A 24,461-nucleotide genomic window follows, 5' to 3' on the forward strand; every position below is an offset into this window, starting at 1 on the left:
GCATATGGGTGCCTAAGTTTTGTACGTGGAGATCTATACAGATCTTAGATCATATCTTCCTGTTCCTACTGTACCTACCGCCTATTTTGTTTGATGTTCATAAACAAAAATTATCCACCTCTTCAGCACTGGAATCCAGAATTATATAAAATAATGGTTGAAAAACGAGAAGTGCTGCAAATATACACTCCAAGATTCATCGAGACAAGTGTGCATCTATGGTGGTGCTACATGGTGTATTCTTTAAATCAAACTTGTACAATTAAATTATAAAGCAAAACAATTTCTTTACTTCTTCTTTAAAATTAAAAAAAAAATAATTAAATGACAATTGGAGAAATAGAGAGAGGAGAGTAAAATATATTTCAAGGGAGAAAACAAGGGGTGGGGTGTATGGCCAAGAAAAAAATTACCATGACAGCACTGACCAAACCTAACCTGTTACAGACTCATGTATGCAAGGTGAATAATCCGAGTATGAAGGAAACTACCTCAGCGCTAGTTTAACTCTTATAGATGAACTATATAAAGAACTTCAAGTGTCAATATTGTCTCAAAGGTTTCTGTGTAACAAACTTCATTTAGAAATGCCCATCTGCGATTATGTTAACTGTAGAAGAAGGAAGAAATATTGTCGTCATATGAAGTTACTCAAATTTCCAATTAAGGACAAGGAAAGGCTACAAAAGTTATTTTTGATTTCACCCTTATAAATTGAACGATTTTCACTTCAGAAATCACCGTAACTACCTCAGCACTAGTTTCAGTAATTTAAGGACCAGTATAAAGTAAATTTGATTAAAGTGAGAAAGAAATTCGTAAGGGAGGCGGTCAGGAGGGACTGAGGCTGTCTACTAATTCGTTACAAACAACTATTATAGGCTATTTCATTTCACTAACGATGATTTGTAGAGAGCAAAATACTTACAGTAGGGTAAAGAATCTAAATCAGTACGTTTATGAGAACGGATATAAAAGTGTCAGGAAAATAACAGAATTACCGTATATTGCAATTAACTCTGCATTGGCAGAGAAACCGCACAGGGTATCGTAAATCTGCTGAAAATTAGAAAATTGTGTAAAAAAATGCATTCAGAGCGAATTTTCCAGCCTGATAATATCTCGCCCACGTTATGGACATAATTCAATACTGTAAGACTGATATAAAACGAATACTAGAACAATTTGTTAACCAAAGACGATGTTGAGTAGTTATTTAACAACATACAGAGCAAATAAAAACACAAACGCATATTCTAGCAATAGTTCAGATGAAAAGAAAATGATTAGTACGACCGCTTATTCGTAAAAAGAACACTGCCAGCTGTGTAGCCTACATGAAGCAATATATCAGGTCTACGTTATGAACACGCTGAATTTAATGTGGACGAGAAACGTACAGTTATTATTTATCTCCTTCCATATCGCATCATATAATACACCTGTAAAATGAAAACATATAGGCCTAGAAAACATGTTTGGGGGGAGGGAGTTATAATTATTCCCCTTTCGGATAAATTTCAGAAGAGGGATACCTGTTTTTCCTTCATATTCAAAAATTGTAATCTTGTTCACACAAAATAAATTAGTGCCTTTTCGTGAGCATCATGATGTGCATTCAACAAACGCAGACAAATCTGCTCTTTTTAGTATTTTGTGAAAATTGTTGCTAGGGCGGTATTGTATACTGAAAATTAAAAACAATTAGATTTCGTACATCAAATGATGACAGATTATATATTGAACGCAAACAACATTATATCAGCCATGTACCAAAATGTCATCTATGTGTGTTGATGAATTTGGGTAAAACAAGCTTCTGTATGCTACAATTTAGCGACACATCAAAGTCTTATTGTAACATAACCTCACATTACAATGAGAAAGAAATTTGGAGGTGGCATGACGTAAAAAAGTCATCCCACAGTCGTATTACTCTATGTACTGTTCAGGTACTCTGCCATCTAGTGTTTGTTATCGCAAGCTCATTTCTCGACACTAGCGACGCATAGCGTCCGTTATTTTCCAGTTGCGTCCAAATTTAATATAAGCTTGGCTGATCTGTTTTATATATGATCTAGGCCAGCGTTAAGAAACTATTTGAGGTTAAGTCTGACAAGCATACTTAAGTACGCGGTATTGGTCCTCTTTAGGTTTTTTTATGATACTCTCTCTAATATCGAAGAACAAAGATTCTTTTTAATGAAGATTCTCCACGAGCGTGGTTAGCGCGTCTAGCCACGAAACCAGGTAGCCCGTGTTCGATTCCCGGTCGGAGAAAGTTACCTGCTTGAGGTTTTTCCGGGGTTTTCCCTCAACCCAATATGAGCAAATGCTGGGTAACTTTCGGTGTTGGACCCCGGACTCATTTCACCGGCGTTATCACCTTCATCTCATTCAGACGCTAAATAACCTAAGCTGTTGATAAAGCGTCGTAAAATAATCTACTTCCACAAGCGTCGGCTATTTTAAATCAATAATATAATTAAACAGCTCCAATCGTCTTCTTTTCTTTCCTAGCAGTAATACCAATCGGATTTCACTACGGTTTAACTTAACCGAGACTCTGTAATACGGCACGTTGAGTTAAACTCATGGTTAGCTTTAATTTAGGTTTAACATAATCTTTAGATTAACCGATTTATAAGGCCGGGCCTAAGGGTATTATTACCCTTCAAATCTCACTTCAAACGAACCTATGACTCAATAGCTACGGCGGTAATCACTATATCAAAGACGATGAAAAAGGAAAAATGAGTAAATAGTGTTACTGGTAGGTATCGAAGTCAGAAAAGACATACATAATGGTTCAATGAGACTTCGCGTTCAGGCCACACAGAACCTGTCAATGAGACAGTGGCGCGACGGTTTCTGGCCTGTTTGCAGGTTCGCGCAACCATGACCTTTATTACATTCTTCTAATTAATAAATAGACTGAATTCGATTGACACTTCTCCCACCAGAATTTAAACTAATTCTTCCTGAACAACGATTCGTTTAACAGGGGTACAAGATTAGTTTCCATTCAGTCCCACCAGTTGTGACGAATTTTCTTGCCACCGCGCTGAAGATCAAAATTCTTTCTCATTTCTCGTGAGCGCGTAACTAGCGTAGCATTTTCACAAATGAAGCCGGTGAACTGTGTATTGCAAATGGTGATGAGACAACAGTCGGTGTGCAACCTAATAACAACTGATCCATATTTAGTTTTGTTTTATTAGTAAAAGCAACTCGCTCTTTCATATTTCGTTACTTTTCTTCTGTCCTAAGTTAAATCTATGTTACAAAGTTTGAAGGGTGTTTTCTGAATGTAAACATTAAAGACATGAGTCAACAACAAGCCACCGCTGCATTAGAATGTACACATACTTCAAATACAACCAAGAAAATTACTGTTACACGCCATCCGTCATCTCGTGAAACCAAATTCAGTGTACGCCATAGCTTACAGTAAGAACGTTATGGTGGTGGTAATGGAGAGAGCTACCTACAAGTGGAAACGTAGCAAGGGAGACAAGCTTCTCACGCCATGTTTTTCTTCTACTTACGCGCAGCTAGGTTTCACGAGATAAATGACCTATATGAGATAACCAACACAGGTTTCGAATTCCAATACTCCCAGTTACAAATGCAAAATTGCGTGTCTGGCTGGGTTAGTGACTGCAAAATGTAATCTACGTACGTTTTACGAGCCGAGTTGTAGCTTATACAGCAGTCGTTCTATAGAGAAATAAGGATTTAATTCCTGAGTTGTAAAATATATCCTACAAAGTAGTTCGGGATCCTTTGTACATTTCGTTAAACCACTGCTCTATCACCATTATTCACTGCAATCACCTGTGTCATCATTTAAATGATAATTACTTCATTATTTTCACTGTCAATATAAATGTTTCTATAGTCTTTTCCATGTTATAGAAGATGATAATGTAATTGTTATGTAGTCGCTATTGTTATCGATGCCATAATTATTAACAATGCCATTGTTATCATAGTCATTGTCACTGCTATCTTATAAATTGTCATTGCTATTGTAGTCACTGTCTTTGTTATATAGATAGCCATTGCCTTTTTTGTAGTAGTCAATGTCACTGTTATCGTGGTCACTGTCACTGCTATCTTGGTCATTCTCACCGTGCTCACTGCCATTTTTATCGCGGTCATAATCGTTGATACATTGGTCATTTTCATTGTAATAGCAGTCATTTTCATTGTTATAGCGACCTTCTTAATTGTTCTAGTGATCATTGCCAATGCTATCATGGTCATAGTTATTGTCTTTGTGGTCATTGCTAGTTATCCTTGTCATTGTCATTCTTATCGTAGTCACCGTCACCAGATACATTATTATCACTGTAGTCCTTTCCACTATTATCGTTGCCCTTTCCACTATTATCGTTGTCATTTTCATTACTATCGTAATCATTGTCAAAATAGTTCTTGTAGTCAATGTCAGAACAGTCATTGTAGTCATTGTCAATTCTTATCGTAGTAATTGTAAACAATTGCCATTGTTATTATTACCGCCGTAATTGTCACTGTTGTCGTATTGCTTTTCATTTATAACGCAGTCTTTCATTGTTATAGTAATTTTTCTTTGTTATAATCAGGGCGAGTTATTTGGAGTACTACATATAACGTAATGTTTAAACGTAGTATATACGAGTATAGCTCAAGGTTTAGTGAACTGGAACCGAGTTACTGCATTGACAAAGCAGAAGTACAGTTCTGTCATCAAAAATTATACGCAACATATTACAAAATTATTTCAGAATAAATGAATGTATTACATAGTTTAAAGAAATATATTGGTCTACATATATAATATGTATTTCATTTCGAACTAAACAATTGAATTTATTTGTTTTGTTTTTTTTTTTTTGAAAGGACATGTCACTAATTTCCATCTTGTAAAATTTAAGGAAATTCTTTAAAAAATCATCAATATATTAAAAGGTGTTCTCAAAATATCACATAAGTGCATTATTAACAAATAGAAAAAATCAGAATTATTTTTTAAACCCCATAATATAGTTTTTTATTGGTTTCCAAAAATTTACATCAACTGACTGATGGCCTAAAAAGAAGATATACATACATACATACATTACATACATACATACATACATACATACATACATACATAGGCCTATACTTTCTCGACATCGCAAATGTTACAATATTACACATTAAATATTACAAAGATAAACCTTATAATCCTTGTGTGATTTTTTACAGTACACAGTGAATATCATTTTCAAATTTTCCATTGAGAACGACATCCTGTTACATGGAAAAAAAAACTTAGGCGTACACATGGAAAAACTGCGTTCCACGTTGACTGAAACAGTTGCAGCATACTTGAAATTAGGCACGTCACTTAAATGTACATATTCAACGACGTCATTAGGATGTGTTCGATTTGAAATTTCACTAAGTGTGCTATATCCACTGTGCCGACGAGAAATTGTCTATAAGTTCGGTCCAGTACTGGGATGCGATCCCAGAACGTCGACCGACACATTTTCAGACGAGTTTTGTCGGATCTATAGTTTTATTTCTGTACTACGCGACAAATTCAAATGAAATATAAGGTGAATGACAGACGAATCAATGTATCGATCATAACTTTGAGTTGGAGCGGGTGATATCATCTAGCAATACGCGGGGAGGGGGGATTTAAGGCACGAATTGACGGGTTACGCAGCAGCCGAAGCAGTGTAACTCGAGTCTCAGAATTAAATTTGTCATCATATGCACGTTTGTGTTTAATAGTACTTACATGGCTCTTTACGTTAAACTTCTAGAACCTGTCACATAACGTTTACAAAATTTGGAGAATTGTTTGTTTTAAATAATAAACACACCATCAAATTCTGAAATATATCTGCTCTTAATTTTGTATACACTGAACTTCTTCTATTTTTCGGCATAGCTCTGCAAGAAATGTGCAAGAACTGCTGATTGGCATACTTGAACAGAACAGAACTTGTTTAGTAAGTTGTTTGTACTCTCATGGAGCAAGTACTGCGCCGGTTCTGAAATAATTTTCCAACAAATTGTGTGTAATTTTCATTGATTGAACTGTACTCCTGCTTGATCAGTGCAGTAGCTCGGTTCAAGTTCACAACTACTCTGGGTACTCCAAATCTCTTGCCCTGGTTATAATAATCCTTTTCATTGTCATCGTAGACTTTTTCATTTATATTATAGCTTCTTATTATCATCATCAGAGTCTTTTTCATGCTTATGACAGTATTTTGCACTCCTACCGGTGTTTTCTTTTTACAATTAAAGATCTCGGGGGTAAATAGTGATAACCCTCAAAATTCAGATTGACAGTTTTCTGGTTGTTAACAGCCTCTAAGCCACATTATCTTTGATTTGGTTAAATAATTATATTAATATGTTAAAAATGACTATATTATGCAGCTTGAAATATATGACAATCTTCTTGTGTTTGCAGTGAAAATTAAAATGTATTTCCAGTTTCTGGCACGTTATTTTACGACACTGTACCAACATCTTGGGTTATTTAGCGTCTGAATGAGATGAAGGTGATAATGCCGGTGAAATGAATCTGGAGTTCAGCACCGATAGTTACCCAGCATTTTCTCATATTGGGTTGAGAGAAAACCCAGGAAAAAACGTCAACCAGGTAACTTTCCCCGACCGGGATTCGAACCCGGGCCACCTGGTTTCGCGGCCAGACACGCTAACTGTTACTCCACAGGTGTGCATGCAAGTTGTAAATGTGGGTTGTCATTATCACCCCCGAAGTCTTCAATTATAGTAGACTTTTTATTATTATTGTAAGTAATTTTTACAGCATTTACTTTTTCTTATCGTTAACAACTTAATTATTACTGCAGTAATTTTTGTAGTTATGGTATAGGGCAGGCATGTCAATTGATGCCCACAGGAACAAGCGCGCGCTTTAGAGACAGACGAAAGAGGTGGTATATGCCGCTTGGTCGAGCTATATTCAGGGATGGCCAGCACTGATTCAATAGATAAAGGGAAGAGAACTTATTAAAACTGTATCCATGTTAATTTTTAGATTTGCCTGAGAAGTATAAGTGCATTATAAGAATGTAAGTTTTAATTTTAATGCTCATTTTTCACAAGTTTGATTTTTTTATTCAAAAGAAATATTTCCTCAACTTTTCGTATACAAAAGTGAAATTTATTTAGTAGCCTTACAGAATGTTTTCGTAAATCTAATATACCGTATATACGTATTACTGAAGATGGTGTATTGAAAATTTTGAAAATATTCGCATGGAAATTGTTTGTAAGGAAATGAATTAACAAAACAACTACTGTTACATCATAAGCAAAAGATACGTACGTGCCCATGTGTTGTAAAAATGTCAGCTCTATAGCTTCAGCAGATTTCGAGAAAATAATTTAATATTCTGATGGTAGGAAGTTGCTCACAAATATCACCTTAAAAGCATAATGCGATAAGAGTTTTGTTATGTAATATTAGTTACACTTAAAACAGATACAGTACCTAGGTAACTTTGCTTTGTACTGTAATATTGTTTTGATTAGTTTATTGATTACTTTTGTAAGGCTAAAGATACCATCAATATAAATTCCAACTTATCATGTCATGCTCAAGCTCTTTCTTTGGAATATCACTTTCTTTATGAATGATGCGTTTCATCCACTTAATACAGTATAATATTATACTACTATGGAATTTAAGTGAACATTCCTTCTTAACTCTGTATTATGTTATTAAGATTTAAAACCCAAGTGCAATATTAAGAAATCAGTGTTAGTACTTTTGTTTTACAGACAATATAGATAATATTAAACAGAAAGAAGCCATATAAAAATAACGACATAAAATTTCACGTTCCGTTTGAAGTTTGTGCACCACTGTTTTCTTAATACAACAGGTTGCTTATTCATATACACAACCCTTCCTCTTTCCATACTTAGCGCTTGGTGCCCGCGCACGACGTCAAGGTCAGAAAAATGCGCTTGCTTTGACATCACTGGTATAGCGTGTCCCAACAAGAACGCCGAATTTAATAATGTGAATAAATGCAACAAAAACAGATAACAGAGCAGACAGCAGTGTCGCAAAGTCAAAAATAACAAAACATTGGTGGGGCATTGCGCAATGTTTTGTTGTTGGTTTGCTGGCGCTGTTATCTATTCTGTTATCTGTTTTTGTTGCATTTATTCACATTATTAAATCCGGCGTTCTTGTTGGGACTCCCTATAATTTTTGTTATTGTAGTCATTTTCATTGTTATCTTATCTATTGTTACTGTTATCGTTGTCAGTGTTATTGGACTCGTCACTTATTGTTATCGTAGACACTATTATTCGTATCGTAATCATGGTTATTGGTATCGTCATTATCACTGTTGTAGCATTTATCATTTTAATGCCTTTTAATTGTTTTTGTAGTTACTGTTACTGTCATCGTAACTGTTATTGTTGTAGCTTAGTAGAAACTCTCATTGTTACAGTAGTCACTTGCTATGATACTTGTTTTAATTGTTATTTTAGCCACTGCCAATATCACATTATTATTATTATTATTATTATTATTATTATTATTATTATTATTATTACTGCTAATGTTATTGGTTATTACACATCACTTTGATCAGTGTCACTGTTATGACTTTCGTCACTCTTTTATAATCATGACTATAATTTTATTATAGTTATTTTCACCACTATTATTTTTACATCATCAAGCTTACTGTTATAAATCTATTGCATTGTCACTGCAATAGTCAATCATTTTTTTCTTAGTTATTGGTATCGTCAATATTATTATTATTATTATTATTATTATTATTATTATCATATTAATTACTGTCAAATACTTCATCAATGTCATAATAATCACCGTTTCATTTGTAGTGTCACTACTTTCATTGTTACCGTCACTGCAGTCACAGTTATTGTCAGCACAATCATCAATGTTCGCATTGATTTATTTTTAAATCTGCTGTTACACACGATCATTTCTATCTTTGTTACTGTGTTATTTATCGTTTTTTATCACTGCCATTATCATATACAACTATCAGTGGCGTAGCATGAAATTTTGAGCAGGGGAAGCTAATTCAAGTTGTCTTTCATACAATATGAGAAAACGTATTACAAAAATACAGTTTTAAAATAAATAGTAGTCAATGTCAAGTCAGCAGTCGAAGTTTGGTTTGAACCTCGTACGTAACACCAATAAGGCATGACCTCAAATGGTACGTAGTAAAATATGATTTCACATTTTACACATCAAATAGACACGTATAGTATAACGCTAGCTAACTCTCTGTCATAGTTAGAGGAATCACAATATTAACGGTCAATAGATACAGTACGTAAGTATGCGTCTGTCTTTTGGTTGTGTCCTTCATTGACAGCAAGGGAGTCGGTCATTTGTTTTTTAGATCACACTTCTTTTCGTAAGTCAATCTTTTTTGTATGTATGTATGTATGTATGTATGTATGTATGTATGTATGTATGTATGTATGTATTTACACTGCAAGTGGGCAAGCACCCGGTGGCAGTGGTATATACAATATAAACAATACAAAATAAAATGATAAGCAATACACAATTAAATTTACAATACACAATACAATTTTACAATACATATACAATTTTATACACAATACAATAAGAATACACAATACAATTTAACACAATAATAATAAAACATAAATAAAATACCTAATTTTACAATACAACCTACATAATTATGTATAGGTCCTACATAAGTTTCAATAGTCTTTCATTTTACTCTCGTCTCATTCCCTGTAGTGGCACTATGACGCATTTCACTGACACTTTAGCACACATTTCACTGACACTCTGTAACACATTTCACTGACACTATAGAACATATTTCATTGACGCTATAAATTATCACTGATCGGAATTGTTCACTGCACTGTAAAAACCATAACTTCACTGACTCACCTCGCTTCACTGATACAACAGTTCAAATAAGACAAATAATTACATCCTTATGCATACTTATAAACAGAACTATATTTAAACTAAACATTTCTAGTCTAAGGCCCTCTTACACGCTATTTTAAAATAATTTACAATTCAAACCAAGGAAGTAACTCGTCAGGCTAGATAAATACATGTCACCTTAAAAAATTAAATGTTGAATGTCACCTTAATTTTAATTTGCACTTTATACACAACTTTTTAAGTTATTCTTGAATCTCCTTAAGGAAGAACAGCCCTCAAAGACCGCTGCAGGTAGGTCATTCCAATCATTTATAGTTCTATTTAAAAATGAGAATTTACCTACATCCGTTTTCTGTTTCCTACATTTGATTTTAAAATCATGATCGTTCCTACCATAGTAGGTTGGCTTTTCTAACCGAGCCGTTATGTCTACCCATGCTTTCTGACCTAGATGTGCTCTATACAATGATGTTATTCTAGTTTTCCTACGTCTGGTTCCCAAAGTTTCCCATTTAAGTTCTTTTATCGTATCGTTTCCTTCTTCTCTTTTACCTTTAACAAACTTAGCTGCCCTATACTGGATTCTTTCTAAGGAATTTATCTGATATATTCTATAGGGATCCCAACATGTAGTTCCGTATTCCACTAACGGTCGCACTAACGTTAGATATGCTATTTCCCTCGACTGATAATAGAATTGTAATAAAAAATTCAAGTAAATTGGTGTCAGGAACTGTTATTTCACTCATTATTTATTATGTCAGCCACAATGCACACTAACACTTCAACTGAACACAACTGACGAAAAGGGATAACTCGGAAACTACTTATTTTCAATGTTAAAGCTAGCTTCCTGCGAGCCTTGAGACCAGGGTAGTTTAGTTAGAAAGGGATGGAAAATCTGAGGGTGGGTTACACAGAAGAATGAGTGTAAGAAACCAGTCTGCTTGGAAGCTGGTGTGTGCAGGCTTCTTGTTTACTGCTGCATCACAAATCATCCTGAACTGCCGCATCACAATATTTAACGCGTAAATATAAATTCTATTAAAATTAATAAATAATTTTGTCCATAGATTGCAGGTTTATTATGAAATTATTGTTAACTGAGGAAGCTGAGCTTTTTAGCTTACATTGACGCTACGCCACTGACGACTATACTGTATAATAAGTATTCATTGCAATAAAAATGATGGAATCTTTGTCGTCACATTATAATTTCATGAATGGCGGGAATGAAATTCACCTCCACATCTCATAAATATAAATCCTAACCGTGTCATGCAAACACAATAGGACATCGAACAGAAGTACTATTTAACACATACTCTACATTTACCTCTTCACTACTAACATGCAGTGGTCGAATTGAAAATCAATTACTGCCGGTAAGCACAGACTTGTCTTGTGATACTACTTCGGTGATTTTTTAAATAAGACATTGATTCCGCACGCAAAGTAAATAACGTACAGTATAACACATCACACATACTGCAGAATGTCCAAGAGAAGATACAGATTATGACGACCCTATTGGTTAGCTATTGATAGTGTGATCAGTTGTACTAAATAAGTCAATGTTAAATGTTTACTGCCGGTATGCTTTTTGGCATCTTATTTCACTTCCGGTATGCCATACTGGCTCATACGATCCAATTCGACCACTGCTAGCATGCACCATAGAAACTACACACAGACAGAATAGATAGACGAGATATTAATTAAACAAGTATTTGGACTCCCTAGTTATAAAATTACTGTAGCAGGTGCTGAACAAGTTCCATCAATCAGAAGCAGCTCCCTGTGAAAGTATAATAATATAGTACCTGCTTCTGAAACATGAGCCGGGCATTTATTGACACCCGGTACTTGTGACTGCCAACTTTTATTGCTTCCATTGACGTAAAGGAGTTGTCCCTGAAGCAGTGAATGAGTTTTGGAAAACTGAAGGCCAACAACAGTTGGATACATGCCACCAGGACATTACACAACGATTGGTTTCCAACTAGAATATCTATTAATGTGAAACGGACTAAATTCAAGATTGTACCATTCATAGACATTGAATTGCCATTTACAGAGTTTTTCTGAAGTAACGCATAGTTGCAATTAATACTGAATGAAAGAATTTTGGATGAAATGCTCAGACATGTCAAACTTTATATTTAGGAAGGAATACTTTTATTGAAACAAAATACTTTTGCAACTATTGTTATGCGGGCTAAGACGTCATCGAGAACATTTTTAAATAGCACCACATAGCTTTTTTTTTTTAAATATCACCTGAAAGAGTATATTTTTATGCAATACTTCGTTATTTTGTTTTATACAGAAGCACTAGAAAATTATGATTACAGTGATAACAACTTTATTGTTGACATACTGTATATGTTTTAGTGCTTTTTATGAAAGCAGTTTAATTGATGAAATCAGCATAAAACAAGATTTTCTTAACAGAATATGGTAGAATTGAGATCCTGATGATAATACAATTTAGTGATAGAAAACGTACACGAGAGGTGTGCACACTTCTTAACGAAACTCATCCAAATCGGTCACCTATTTTTCAGTTAACTGCGAGTAGAATAGAATAGAAATTCAGAGAACATTAACTGCAAACTATCCAAGTCGTCTTCCGTTAACTCTTGCAAGGATTGGAATTTATGGGGCTGATATTAGTACTGTGCAATACTCTCCGGGAAATTGCTCTCTATAAACAGGGAGTTTCAAAAACACGGGGCATAATTTCAGGTATGTATTTCCCACATGTAGAGAAACGAAATAGTTCATTACAACATGTGTCCGGAAATGCTTCATTTCCGAGTTATGGCCTTCACAACATTGAAATTTACCGGAACGTTTTTCTTTCCGCAGGTCGTTGCCATTACAGAAGATGTTCAAAATGTCCACCTCCTGCTTTAATACAGACCTCACATCGATGTCTCATTGACCTGCGAACACGATCCCAAACTCCAGGAGTATTGCGTATGTCCTCAGAACATGCCACAATTCGATTCCGAAGGGATTCCAAATCAGGCACCGGAGACGAATAAACCAATGATTTTAAATGGCCCCACAAGTAGAAATCGAGAGGGTTCAGATCAGGTGAGAGTGGAGGCCAAGCAATTGGGCCACCTCTACCTATCCATCGATCAGGAAACCTTCGATCCAAGTACCGGCGAGCCGTACGACTGAAGTGTGCAGGAGCGCCATCATGCAAGAAGTGAATGTGTTGACGATTGATCAGTGGAGTGTCTTCTAAAACATGAGGTATGGTGTTTTCCAGGAAGTTTGTGTACTCCTGCCCCGTAAGTCTGTTTACAAGTACGTGGGATCCAACTAATCGATCACCAATGATACCGGCCCACATGTTGAGGGAGAACCGCACCTGGTGATGAGATGGAACAGTTGCACGTGGGTTTTCATACGCCCATACATGCTGATTGTGGAAATTTGTTATGCCATCTCGTGTGAACTGTGCTTCATCTGTAAATAATACTAAGGCAGGAAAGTTCGGATTTACACCACACTGCTGCAAGAACCACTGACAGAACCTAACTCGTGCAGGATAATCTGCTGGTGACAGGGCCTGTACACGTTGCAAATGATAAGGATACAATTGATACTCTTTCAACAGTCTCCAGACAGTCGTATGAGGAACACTGACTTGCAACGCTACCCTTCGTGTGCTGATAGGAGGAGTCGTGTTCACAGCCTCCAGAATCTCCTCCTGTACTTCTGGAGTTGTAGATCTTGGTCGTCCCCTTCCCAAACCAGGAGAGTTAAGTTTTCCATACTCGCACAAACGGTAATGGGGACGTACAAATGTCTTCCGATCTGGACAATGTCGCTGTGGGTACCTCTCCTGGTACAAACGACGAGCCAGCGCAGCATTGCCGTCCGCCTTACCGTACATGAAGTGTATCTCTGCCAGCTCTTGATTTGAATACATGTCGCACAGTCTAACGCCTACACAACACTGAATGTAACCTTCACCTCGGAATGAACTGTCTGAGTGCCCTCTTAATGCCTCCTTTGACGACAACGACCTGCGGAAACAAAAACGTTCCGGTGAATTTCAATGTTGTGAAGGCCATAACTCGGAAATAAATCATTTCCGGACACATGTTGTAATGAACTATTTTGATTGTCTACATGTGGGAAATACATACCTGAAATTATGCCCCGTATTTTTGAAACACCCTGTATAATGCAGATTTTATTTCACGAAGACAAGACTGCGGTTTCTCTTTGACGATCAGATAAACGTGAAGTTTCAAATCGTTAACAGGGGACCGTCTACCAAATCTTTTTATGCCTCTGACATGTAGGCCTACATGGTCCTTAAATTTCGTTTCCATTCAACTTATGGTTGACTGAGAAATAGGTGGCCGGGCCGATTTGAATGGGCTTTGTTAAAGATGTGCACACCTCTTGTTGGGTGTATGTATTCTCTTATAAAAATCTGTCATCATCATCATCATCACCATCATCATCGTCATAATCAGGATCTCATTTCTATCATTTTATGTTAAGAATATCTTGTTTATATTTATTTCATCATTGAAACTCTTCTCATAAAAAGACACTATCAAATGTATCAACAATAAAATTCTTACCATAGTAACCATAATCATAGTGCTTCTGTGTAAAACAAATTATTACATAAAAAATATGCTCTTTCACATGATATTAAGGGGATGATTGTTGTTACGGTGTACAAAAAAAAATTAGAAAAATATTGCCTGAAATCAGATTGCCATAGAATTTTTGCTAATGATGGTAGTTTTAATATTTTTTGCATAGAATGAGTAAACTTTTGGCTACTGAATTAGTATACGATCGCTGTTTTCTACTGCACTGTAAGCTAGAAATTATTATTTTTTTTTACTTTAATTTTTTATTATTATTAAATCACTGTACATTGGTGTACTTCATTCACTTTCTAGAGTTCTGATGGTAATAAAATTTCTACAACTTATTATCAGAGAACAATGAAGTAAAATCATACAACATGATTTTAATATCATGCATGTTTTAATATGCCCTGAAAATTATTATAGGCTTAACACTAATTTAAATAGTTTCTAAAGAAAGTGTACCAATATAATGAAAATGTGACTTTGGAGGATAAAGAAAAAAATAATTTCTACCTTACAATGCGGTAGATAACAACTATTCTATGTTAAGCCAATAGACAAAGCTTTCTTATTTAGCGCAAAAACATCATGAGGGCCACATCTAGGGCAATCTGATTTCAGGCAATTTTTTTCCAATTGTTCATACACCACAACAACAATGTCCCTTAAAAGAACTGACGCCATTTAAAAATGGTAACTTGCTAGATTAATGAGTGGAACTACTGAAATTTACTTTAGAGTTGGAAAAATCTGGGGGGAACCCGATCGGACAATCGTCCCAAGCAGGATTCGAACACACTCCCGAATACAGTTTCTGGTCACGAGTTCAATTCATTAACCCAAGAACATCCCTGTAGCTCGAGATACCTTAAAAATACAGTTTTCTGTCTGTGTTCTAATTGAATCTTCCTCTTTTATTAAGTTTAAAGTAATCACATTAAAAGTAAACAAACAAAGCTGTTTATTTTCTTGCTTAATGGATATTTATTGTTACATAACACAGGGGTTTTTCAAAATGTATTCGATGATCCCAGTCCCAGCAATGGTATACAATAACTTTGAAGTTGATGCAGTATCGTTAAATAACAGATGAAAATATATCCCGAGAAACATCTAAGTGAACAGGTGTTGAATAACGGTTAACTTCACAGAGTAAATTCTTAAGATAAAGGGAACAGAATCTATCTTTGCCATTTTGAGTCATTTCTTTTATCTAGTGAGAAATGGTTGTTTCTAGAAATAATTGCATCATCACAGTAAATTAAGTAGAACTTGTCAACATATGGCAACATCCCTTCTCCGCAGCAGTGAGACGATTATGTAGTGAATGGGAAACATCAGACCTGTTTCAGGTGGTGACTCTACTGACAAACCGCGGTACTCAGGCATTAGGGTGGAGTACCCATCTACATTTCATAACAGGGTTACAAAACATCCATTAATTAGAGTTATTTATTAATAATTAACGTATTAATATACTCTTAAATGTAAACGTCACAGAAACACTAGGCAAAATTATTTCTTGGTACTTGGGACTGAGAACTCTAATAAAAAAACGCTAGCTCACCGCCGGTAATTGATAAGCAAGAAGACATAGTGATGCCAGTCTGCTGATATACACTAGCGTCGTGCATTACAGGCGCTAGGTTCGATTCAAGTTTGTCGAGTATGACGAAGTTCGATATTCGCCGATGTTCGTTTTGAAGAAGGAGGCCTGTAGTGTTTGTTCCATCTTCTTATAAAAATATTTGCTGTCCTCCACTTCCAACTCTTCATATTTTAATCGCTTGAGGATTTTAGTAAATATCTTGCGATTTGTTTCCCAAATGAAATAAGACGAAATTTTTAATATCTTGGTTGCCTCTCTCATGTTAGAACACTGCAGGACACTAATAGATACAACTGAATTCAAAGTACCAAACAGTGGTCTGTTTCGTTGATGTTCTCGCAAGAGGCCGAAATAGTAAAAATAACCATGGTCGATTACACTACTAAGGAATGAATAATATTTTATTGTAAATATCTCTTACAGAAAGTCATACGTTCAAATATTTGCGCAAATTTCAGCTACATTTACCGAAAGCTAACCAGACTGTGTAAGCAATATGTCCTTTGTCTTGTTTAAGAATTGATGTGAAACGGGCTCTTTAAACAAAATAAAAAAACAAAGAGTACTAACATAAAATCTTGACAATATGAGAACCAGATTGATATCAAGTCCGAAGTCAATCTTCAAGGTGGTTAACTCGATCCACAAAACTACGCTGGATATTCGAACAGCGACAATTCACACCGAAAACAAAATCTAGTCACATGTAAACATATTTTGTTTTAAATTTTACAACACTATCAACTGCTATAGTTAAATAGCTTCCAAGTGAATTGAAGGTGATAATGTCAGCGAAGTGAGTCCAGGGTACAGTGCTGAAAATTACCCACCATTTGCTCTTAACTCTCCTACTACCGTGGGGTCAAGACCCCACGCATTAAACAAATCGTGTGTGTCTCCTTAAAAAAATTATACTTTGACTTATTTATTTCGTTTAGTGACAATCCTGTAAAATATTTTTCGTCTACCATTTTTTGTTTCTGAAATATTCATTTAATTATATCTAGTAGGTCTACCGCGGGGTCAACATTGACTCCGAAACGACATTTTGTGCAGCTTAGAATTTATTGCGGACAAATCACTCGTAGTTAACTCTTGTGCTACCTAGTGGCGGATTATGACACTCTTTAGACCTGTTCTTAATTTCTTTTCGGCCAGAATGCATGAGTACTTCAGCGATTAGCTGCCTTTCTTTTTCGGTATGTTGAACGACGCTACTATGTCTGCTGCAAATCTGTCCGATCATGAAATATGCAAAAATTCTGTTAGAAGAAAATGATGATGCGAAACATTGTGATGCTAAGTTGTTGAAAAATGATGACCAGGACCTCTCTGATGGCGATGGGAAGGCTGACGCAGTCGAAAATTTTGAAGACGGTGATGCTTCGATTAGTTATTGTGCGTCAAGTGTCGAGTCCTCGTCTGACGGTGAGGATCCAGAGTTGCGCTCGGGCGTGGGTTAGATTTCCGCTTGGGTTGATTATCAGGTTGGGATTTTTCCGAAGCTTTCCCAAACCATAAAGCGAATGTCAGGTAATCTATGGCGAATCCTCGGTCTCATCTCGACAAATACCATATCGCTATCACCAATTCCATCGACGTTAGATAACCCAGTAGTTGATACAGCATCGAAAAATAACCAAGTACAAAAAAGTTAGTCATCCTTATTGTATAATATCTTAAACATAGAATAAAGTCTTCCGGTTCATCAACGCTAGCGCTTGTCCTTATCACTACGTGCTCCTTGGTTCAATTCCCGTTGTTCATTGAAATAATAATTGTGAAGAACAAAATCGGAAGATTACGACTTTTCTCGGGGCACTTCTGTGAACCGAAAATATTCAAGCAGGTACTCAACTTGTACAAAGTTTACATGTCAAGATCATCTGATATGCAAACAATGTAGTAATTGATTGGAGTTCTTCGAAGCACATATGAAATATGTTTGAAAAAAAAATGTATTATTTCTCGACAAATCAGTGACTCTAACTGTAGAAGAATATTAATATAGTTAAATAAATATTTTATCAATAACTTATGACAAAAACAATGGCTGAAGACTAATTTAGTATAGAAATGTCAATACTGGGTCCCAATGATCCCATGGTATTCAGTAAAAAAAAAAAATCTGTTAGTACAGACAAACAAAATTTGGGCCACCTGAATTTTTCAATTTTCAGTGCTTACTGAGCATGTGCGGTATGTTATAACTGGAAATAAATAAGTAAAAGAGGAAAATTGGAAAATTCAGTTGGTCCAAATTTTGTTTCTTGATCTGTACAAGGGTTAACGGGTTTAGGGCAAACCAAGGAAAAAAGTATCAATCAGATAACTTTTCCCAACTGGGACTTGAACCCGGACCTTCAGTTTCGCAGTACAACATGAAGACCACTATTCCACGCGATGGACCATATTTTGTTTTATTTTTCCACTTGGTTATTTAACGACGCTTTATCAACTACTAGGATATTTAGCGTCCATGAGATTGGCAATAGCGAGACGATATTTGAAGAGATGAGGCCGAGGATTTGCCATAAATTACCTGACATTCGCCTTATAGTTGGGGAAAGCCTCGGCAAAAAACCAATCAGATAATCAACACAAGCGGGAATCGAACCAGCGCCCAGCGCAACTTCGGATCGGCAGGCAAGCGCCTTAGACCAGTGATGTCAAAGAAAGCGCATTTTTCTGACCTTGACGTCGTGCGCAGGCACCAAGCGCTAAGTATGGAAAGAGGAAGGGTTGTGTATATGAATAAGCAACCTGTTGGATTAAGAAAACAGTGGTGCACAAACTTCAAACGGAACGTGAAATTTTATGTCGTTATTTTTATATGGCTTCTTTCTGTTTAATATTATCTATATTGTCTGTAAAACAAAAGTACAAACACTGATTTCTTAATATTGCACTTGGATTTAAATCTTAATAGCATAATAGAGAGTTAAGAAGGAATGTTCACTTAAATTCCATAGTAGTATAATATTATAGTGTATTAAGTGGATGAAACGCATCATTCATAAAGAAAGTGATATTCCAAAGAAAGAGCTTGAGTATGACATGATAAGTTGGAATTTATATTGATGGTATCTTTAGCCTTACAAAAGTAATCAATAAACTAATCAAAACAATATTACAGTACAAAGCAAAGTTACCTAGGTACTGTATCTGTTTTAAGTGTAACTAATATTACATAACAAAACTCTTATCGCATTATGCTTTTAAGGTGATATTTGTGAGCAACTTCCTACCATCAGAATATTAAATTATTTTCTCGAAATCTGCTGAAGCTATAGAGCTGACATTTTTACAACACATGGGCACGTACGTATCTTTTGCTTATGATGTAACAGTAGTTGTTTTGTTAATTCATTTCCTTACAAACAATTTCCATGCGAATATTTTCAAAATTTTCAATACACCATCTTCAGTAATACGTATATACGGTATATTAGATTTACGAAAACATTCTGTAAGGCTACTAAATAAATTTCACTTTTGTATACGAAAAGTTGAGGAAATATTTCTTTTGAATAAAAAAATCAAACTTGTGAAAAATGAGCATTAAAATTAAAACTTACATTCTTATAATGCACTTATACTTCTCAGGCAAATCTAAAAATTAACATGGATACAGTTTTAATAAGTTCTCTTCCCTTTATCTATTGAATCAGTGCTGGCCATCCCTGAATATAGCTCGACCAAGCGGCATATACCACCTCTTTCGTCTGTCTCTTTCCTTTCCGCTGTAAAGCGCTCAGGCTCTCCTGGGCTCTGAAGCGCGCGCTTGCTCCTGTGGGCATCAATTGACATGCCTGCCTTAGACGAATGAGCTACGCCAGCGGCCCATATTTTGTTGGGATAAATCTGCGATGAAGTAGGTACGGTTAACTACAAATATCATCTGACAGTCCATAATGATTTAATGCAATATTATTAAATCCATGACATTTCTTGTGGGACTTCACAAAAAAAAATGAAATGCTGTAAAATACAATAATCTAAATCGGCTGTTTCAAAGGAACGTCAGGTTTTTTCCACAAGCATTAAAATTCAAATTAATAGCTAACACGCTCTCATGTTTACGTAGCGACCTGAGAAGCGAAACACTCGGGCACGGAACTGGATACTCGAGATTATGCGGACGTTAGTCATCAAGAAGAAGTGCACAGCTACATGATCCGGCAAAAACCGATATAACTTAACATAATGCTATGAAACAGCATGGTCGTAGTAGTAGTAATAATAATAATAATAATAACTGTAATAATAATAATAATATAATGCACAATAACATACAACACAAGACGACATAATCATAGTATTGTGGTATCTCATTTGCTTGCTCGAACTCGAATTATTTACATTAAACACAATTTTCTGCTTAATAAATTTTTTAAGATCTTACCTGGTATAATGGCAGCTCCCATCTTCTTATTGGTCCTCGCCAATGCAATGGCTATTAGAAGACAGTCAAAAAGTGGCTTGGTGATGTGGGAATATAAATGTGCTACTGAAGATGTAAATGCTGTAATATCGTCTGTGAGCCGATGATCTGCATTTTCAATGCGTCCATCGAGATTCGAAACCCTGTAGTATGTTTGATCTCGAAAGTATAAGCTGTATGCATGGCTCACTAACCGCGACCTAAAAGAAAAATATTTTATTTACTTTACACTATAAAATTATAATATTATGGAGCAGATGTCATCTCTTCTACACCCGTTCTGACAGTGTGGGCAATCACCTGTAGGGTTTTACATATTTAATTATTAAAAATTATTCCACTTCAGAGATCGTGTTATCACTAGCAATAATTATGAAATGTGGGAAACAACATGTACAGAATAATTCTGGAAGAATAGTAAATATTTTAGGGGTGATAGTATGGACTATTCGGAGTAAAAAAGTTCATATTATTATGTGTCTAATTTTCAATGGGTGTGGAGAGAGAGCTGTCTGAATGTTACATATAGCCGTTGAAAGTGTCAAGGAGTAAAGACATATGAATTTATGATTACATTTATTGCTTATTTGCATGACATCAAAACATTTCAAAAGTCCAATGCATTTTTCAGTTCTCTTGGCAACAGTAAGTTACTTGTTCTTTCATGAGAACAGCGTTATTCATAATGCGAACGATCAGTTCGTCCCTTGTATTTACTTTTTATATATTTTTTCGTCTTTCATCCACACCAGAGGCAAAAATCGACAGGAGTAAGGTCTGGGGAGTTTGGTGGCCAATGCACGTGACAACTGACGGTCCATCGTTCGAGGAATGTGAGATTTAAATGATATGTCACATGACTGTTACGAAGTACAGAAGATGCGTCATGCTGGAAGAACATGCCCATCCTTTTAGCCAAGGGAATTACAAACAGTTGTTTCTCTACACCCATTATGAACAATGCTGTCTTCAGGCGATCTCAGAAGAACAATACGTAATATTCCTTTATACGTAGTCAACAGTAATGTCATTTGTCGTTTGTAAGGCTTGTTATGCGTAACATTCAAGCAGCTGTATCTCCACACCAATTGAAAATTGGATATGTGTTTAAATGAACTCTTTTACTCAACAATCCATACTACCACCTCCTGAATCACTCCATATAGGCCTATAAACATTAGGAAAGATTTTTCGTGGGCAACCTCTATAGATTTGCAAGTAATGTCACATGTTTAGGGATAAAATGATATGTAAATTAAACCGAACTCCAAAGACATAGTTGGCAAAGAGAGAGCCTGGTTACCTGGTAAAAATTCAGTTAAAAATATGACTGTTAGTATAGACATGAGTTTTCTGGAGTTTAGTGTGTCGTGCGTTGAAGCAGTTGGATGCAGAGCATGTCACACCTGGATGTCATCAAGACATTGTCAGGATGTGATTCAAGGAACATGCCTTGGCTCTGATGAATTTTTGTTGGGCTGCAAGAACTTATTTATTGGTTCTTTATCCTTTAATGATTCTATAAGTACTAATGTAGCGTTGCAAGAACGATTGCTAATACTCAAAGGTTAGCTAATTAGTTCTTTAAATTGCATGTCTGATTTTTATCCACTAAGATGTTAACACTCAGTTAGTAAGCAGTAAATAAGCTACACCATCTTTAGAAAATAAAAAGTAAAGCATGTGTTCTTTGTATTTTGAGATTAGCTAGAAAAAAAGTACGCACTTCATTACAAGTAATAGAGCGAATTACAAAAAATCTCGTCATACATGTATACTGAAATTGTATATTTTTGGGGGGATGGGATCATTTACTCAGTTATTAAGGTAAGCAAGCCCTCCCTATACCGCCCATGTTAAATTTTAAAATTTCAGGTGCACTTTATTCTGGATGTATCTGAGGTACAAACTCCAAATTTTCAGGGATTATTTAATATACATTTATCTTTAATAATACGAACTAGTTTTGATCAAATGTTATTAGTTTTTTAATTATTAATTTTTTTCTAAATGTTTAATTTTGTGTTTAAAATTTGTAATTCAAAATTTGAAAACTCAGGTTCTAAGTAATTTACAAAAATTTCCTTTCATATTATTATTAGTTATGGTCTTCCTAATGTCCAGTCCAAATTTCATGCATTTATCTTTAATGGTGTTGATGTAACGTGCACCAACGTTACAAAAAATGTACAATTGAGAAAAATGAAGTTAAAGTTTTGGCAAATATTCTCATACTTAAGTGCACTGCTAGGACATTCCAGTACCATAATCTGGATCTTCTGTGTCCTCATGGCTTCTCTTCTTATTCCTCTTCAATTTTCTTCCTTTTTTTGCCATTTCCTCCATTACCATTTCTGCTTTTTTGATGCGAAGAGAGTCTAATTCCTTCAAGATGTTATGGTATTGAAGCCTGGTTCAATCCCCAACTTTTGTAAGACTTCCACTCTTCCAATATTTCCATCATTGGATGATATGATGGCATCTCTTAGTCCTAATCTAAGTGAATTGACACTACCAAAGACTGTTTTGGGGATCCTGCATCACAGAACATGGTTACATGCTTCGTTTGTATTTTGAAACTTATTATGCAAACATTTTTTTAGTAATTCTGCATGGTACAAGTTTCACATTGGTTTTATGGCAAGCATAACAGATTCTGGTAAACCATGGTGTTTATAATGAGGTACCTTTCTATTATATTTTCACCACGAATTGTCACCTTTAGGACACAGGTCATGTTGGGGATGATCGTCAGTGGAGAGTTCGTGAAAATATGTAGTCCATACTGCACTCCTCATATCCTGTAGACTTTGCAAATTATTTTTTAGGGCTTGATCATAGTAATTTTGTAATTTATCTATCATCCCATCTGTAATCTCTTTGATCCCCCAACACCTTTGCCATCTGAAAGTTTCTTCCCCACTAAATCTTTCTTGAGTTTGCGAAGCCTGGAACCCATGCGCTTTTGTACATGTCCAATGCACTCCAGTTTCTCCACAGTACAATCGTCCCTAATTATATGGTTTACTTTCCACAACTTTTACAAAACCATTACTGTCTCCATCACCTAAGTACTGTTTTTATTGTACACCATGAGTCTGGTTGGAACTTCGAAAAATACATTCAGCTCCCTTTGCTTCTATACCACCACTGCTTCCATCAAAATTCTTTACACAACCTTCATGAGTCCCTAACTTTTTGCATGTATAACAATATTTTGATAGCAATTCTGTATCAACTGAAGTAGCTACCACAACTCACGGTTTGACGTGTGGCGTCTCTCATGCCATGTCCCATCTACTGCAACTGGAATCTTATCATCACTGTATTGCATTGCACTGCTTCCTTACATGCTTCTAACATACTATCTTTGAGACACTATCAGCTGATTCTTGAATATGTCCATTCACCTTATGAAATTTTGAATGGGGCTTAGACATTCATCATGACACACAATCTACCAGCATAATCTTTTCCAATACAGCGTAGCCCATATATGAATCTTGTATTCACTTCATATCCACTAGCGGTAACTTTTGATGTTTGAAAAGTGCCTTCCTTTCTGCACACTGCACACACTATTACTAATGATCTGGCAAGTTCTTTTCGTTTCTTTATGTCTTCTTGAATTGACAGAGAGTCACATTCACAGTATTTACATTTTGTTTGTTGAGATAATGCTTTTGACATCAGTTCCAAATCCACTAGTACATAACCAGATTTCAACATGTTATTTTCACAAATATTAGACTGTTGCATTTCACACATCTTATCAAATAGTTCTATGGAAGATGAAAGTTTCTTCTT

General features: G+C 35.5%; 1 protein-coding gene across 1 annotated transcript in view; it reads right to left on the minus strand.

Moving 5' to 3' along the window:
• Nucleotides 1-24,461, minus strand: part of Abcd1 (ATP binding cassette subfamily D) — a 397,244-nt gene that overhangs the window by 272,401 nt on the left and 100,382 nt on the right. Inside the window, exon 2 of the mRNA XM_069838061.1 lies at nt 20,616-20,854. Coding sequence (XP_069694162.1) covers nt 20,616-20,854 — 239 coding nt within the window. The remainder of the gene's footprint in view (nt 1-20,615; nt 20,855-24,461) is intronic.

Source organism: Periplaneta americana, chromosome 10, assembly GCF_040183065.1.
Source record: "Periplaneta americana isolate PAMFEO1 chromosome 10, P.americana_PAMFEO1_priV1, whole genome shotgun sequence".
NCBI lineage: Eukaryota > Metazoa > Arthropoda > Insecta > Blattodea > Blattidae > Periplaneta > Periplaneta americana.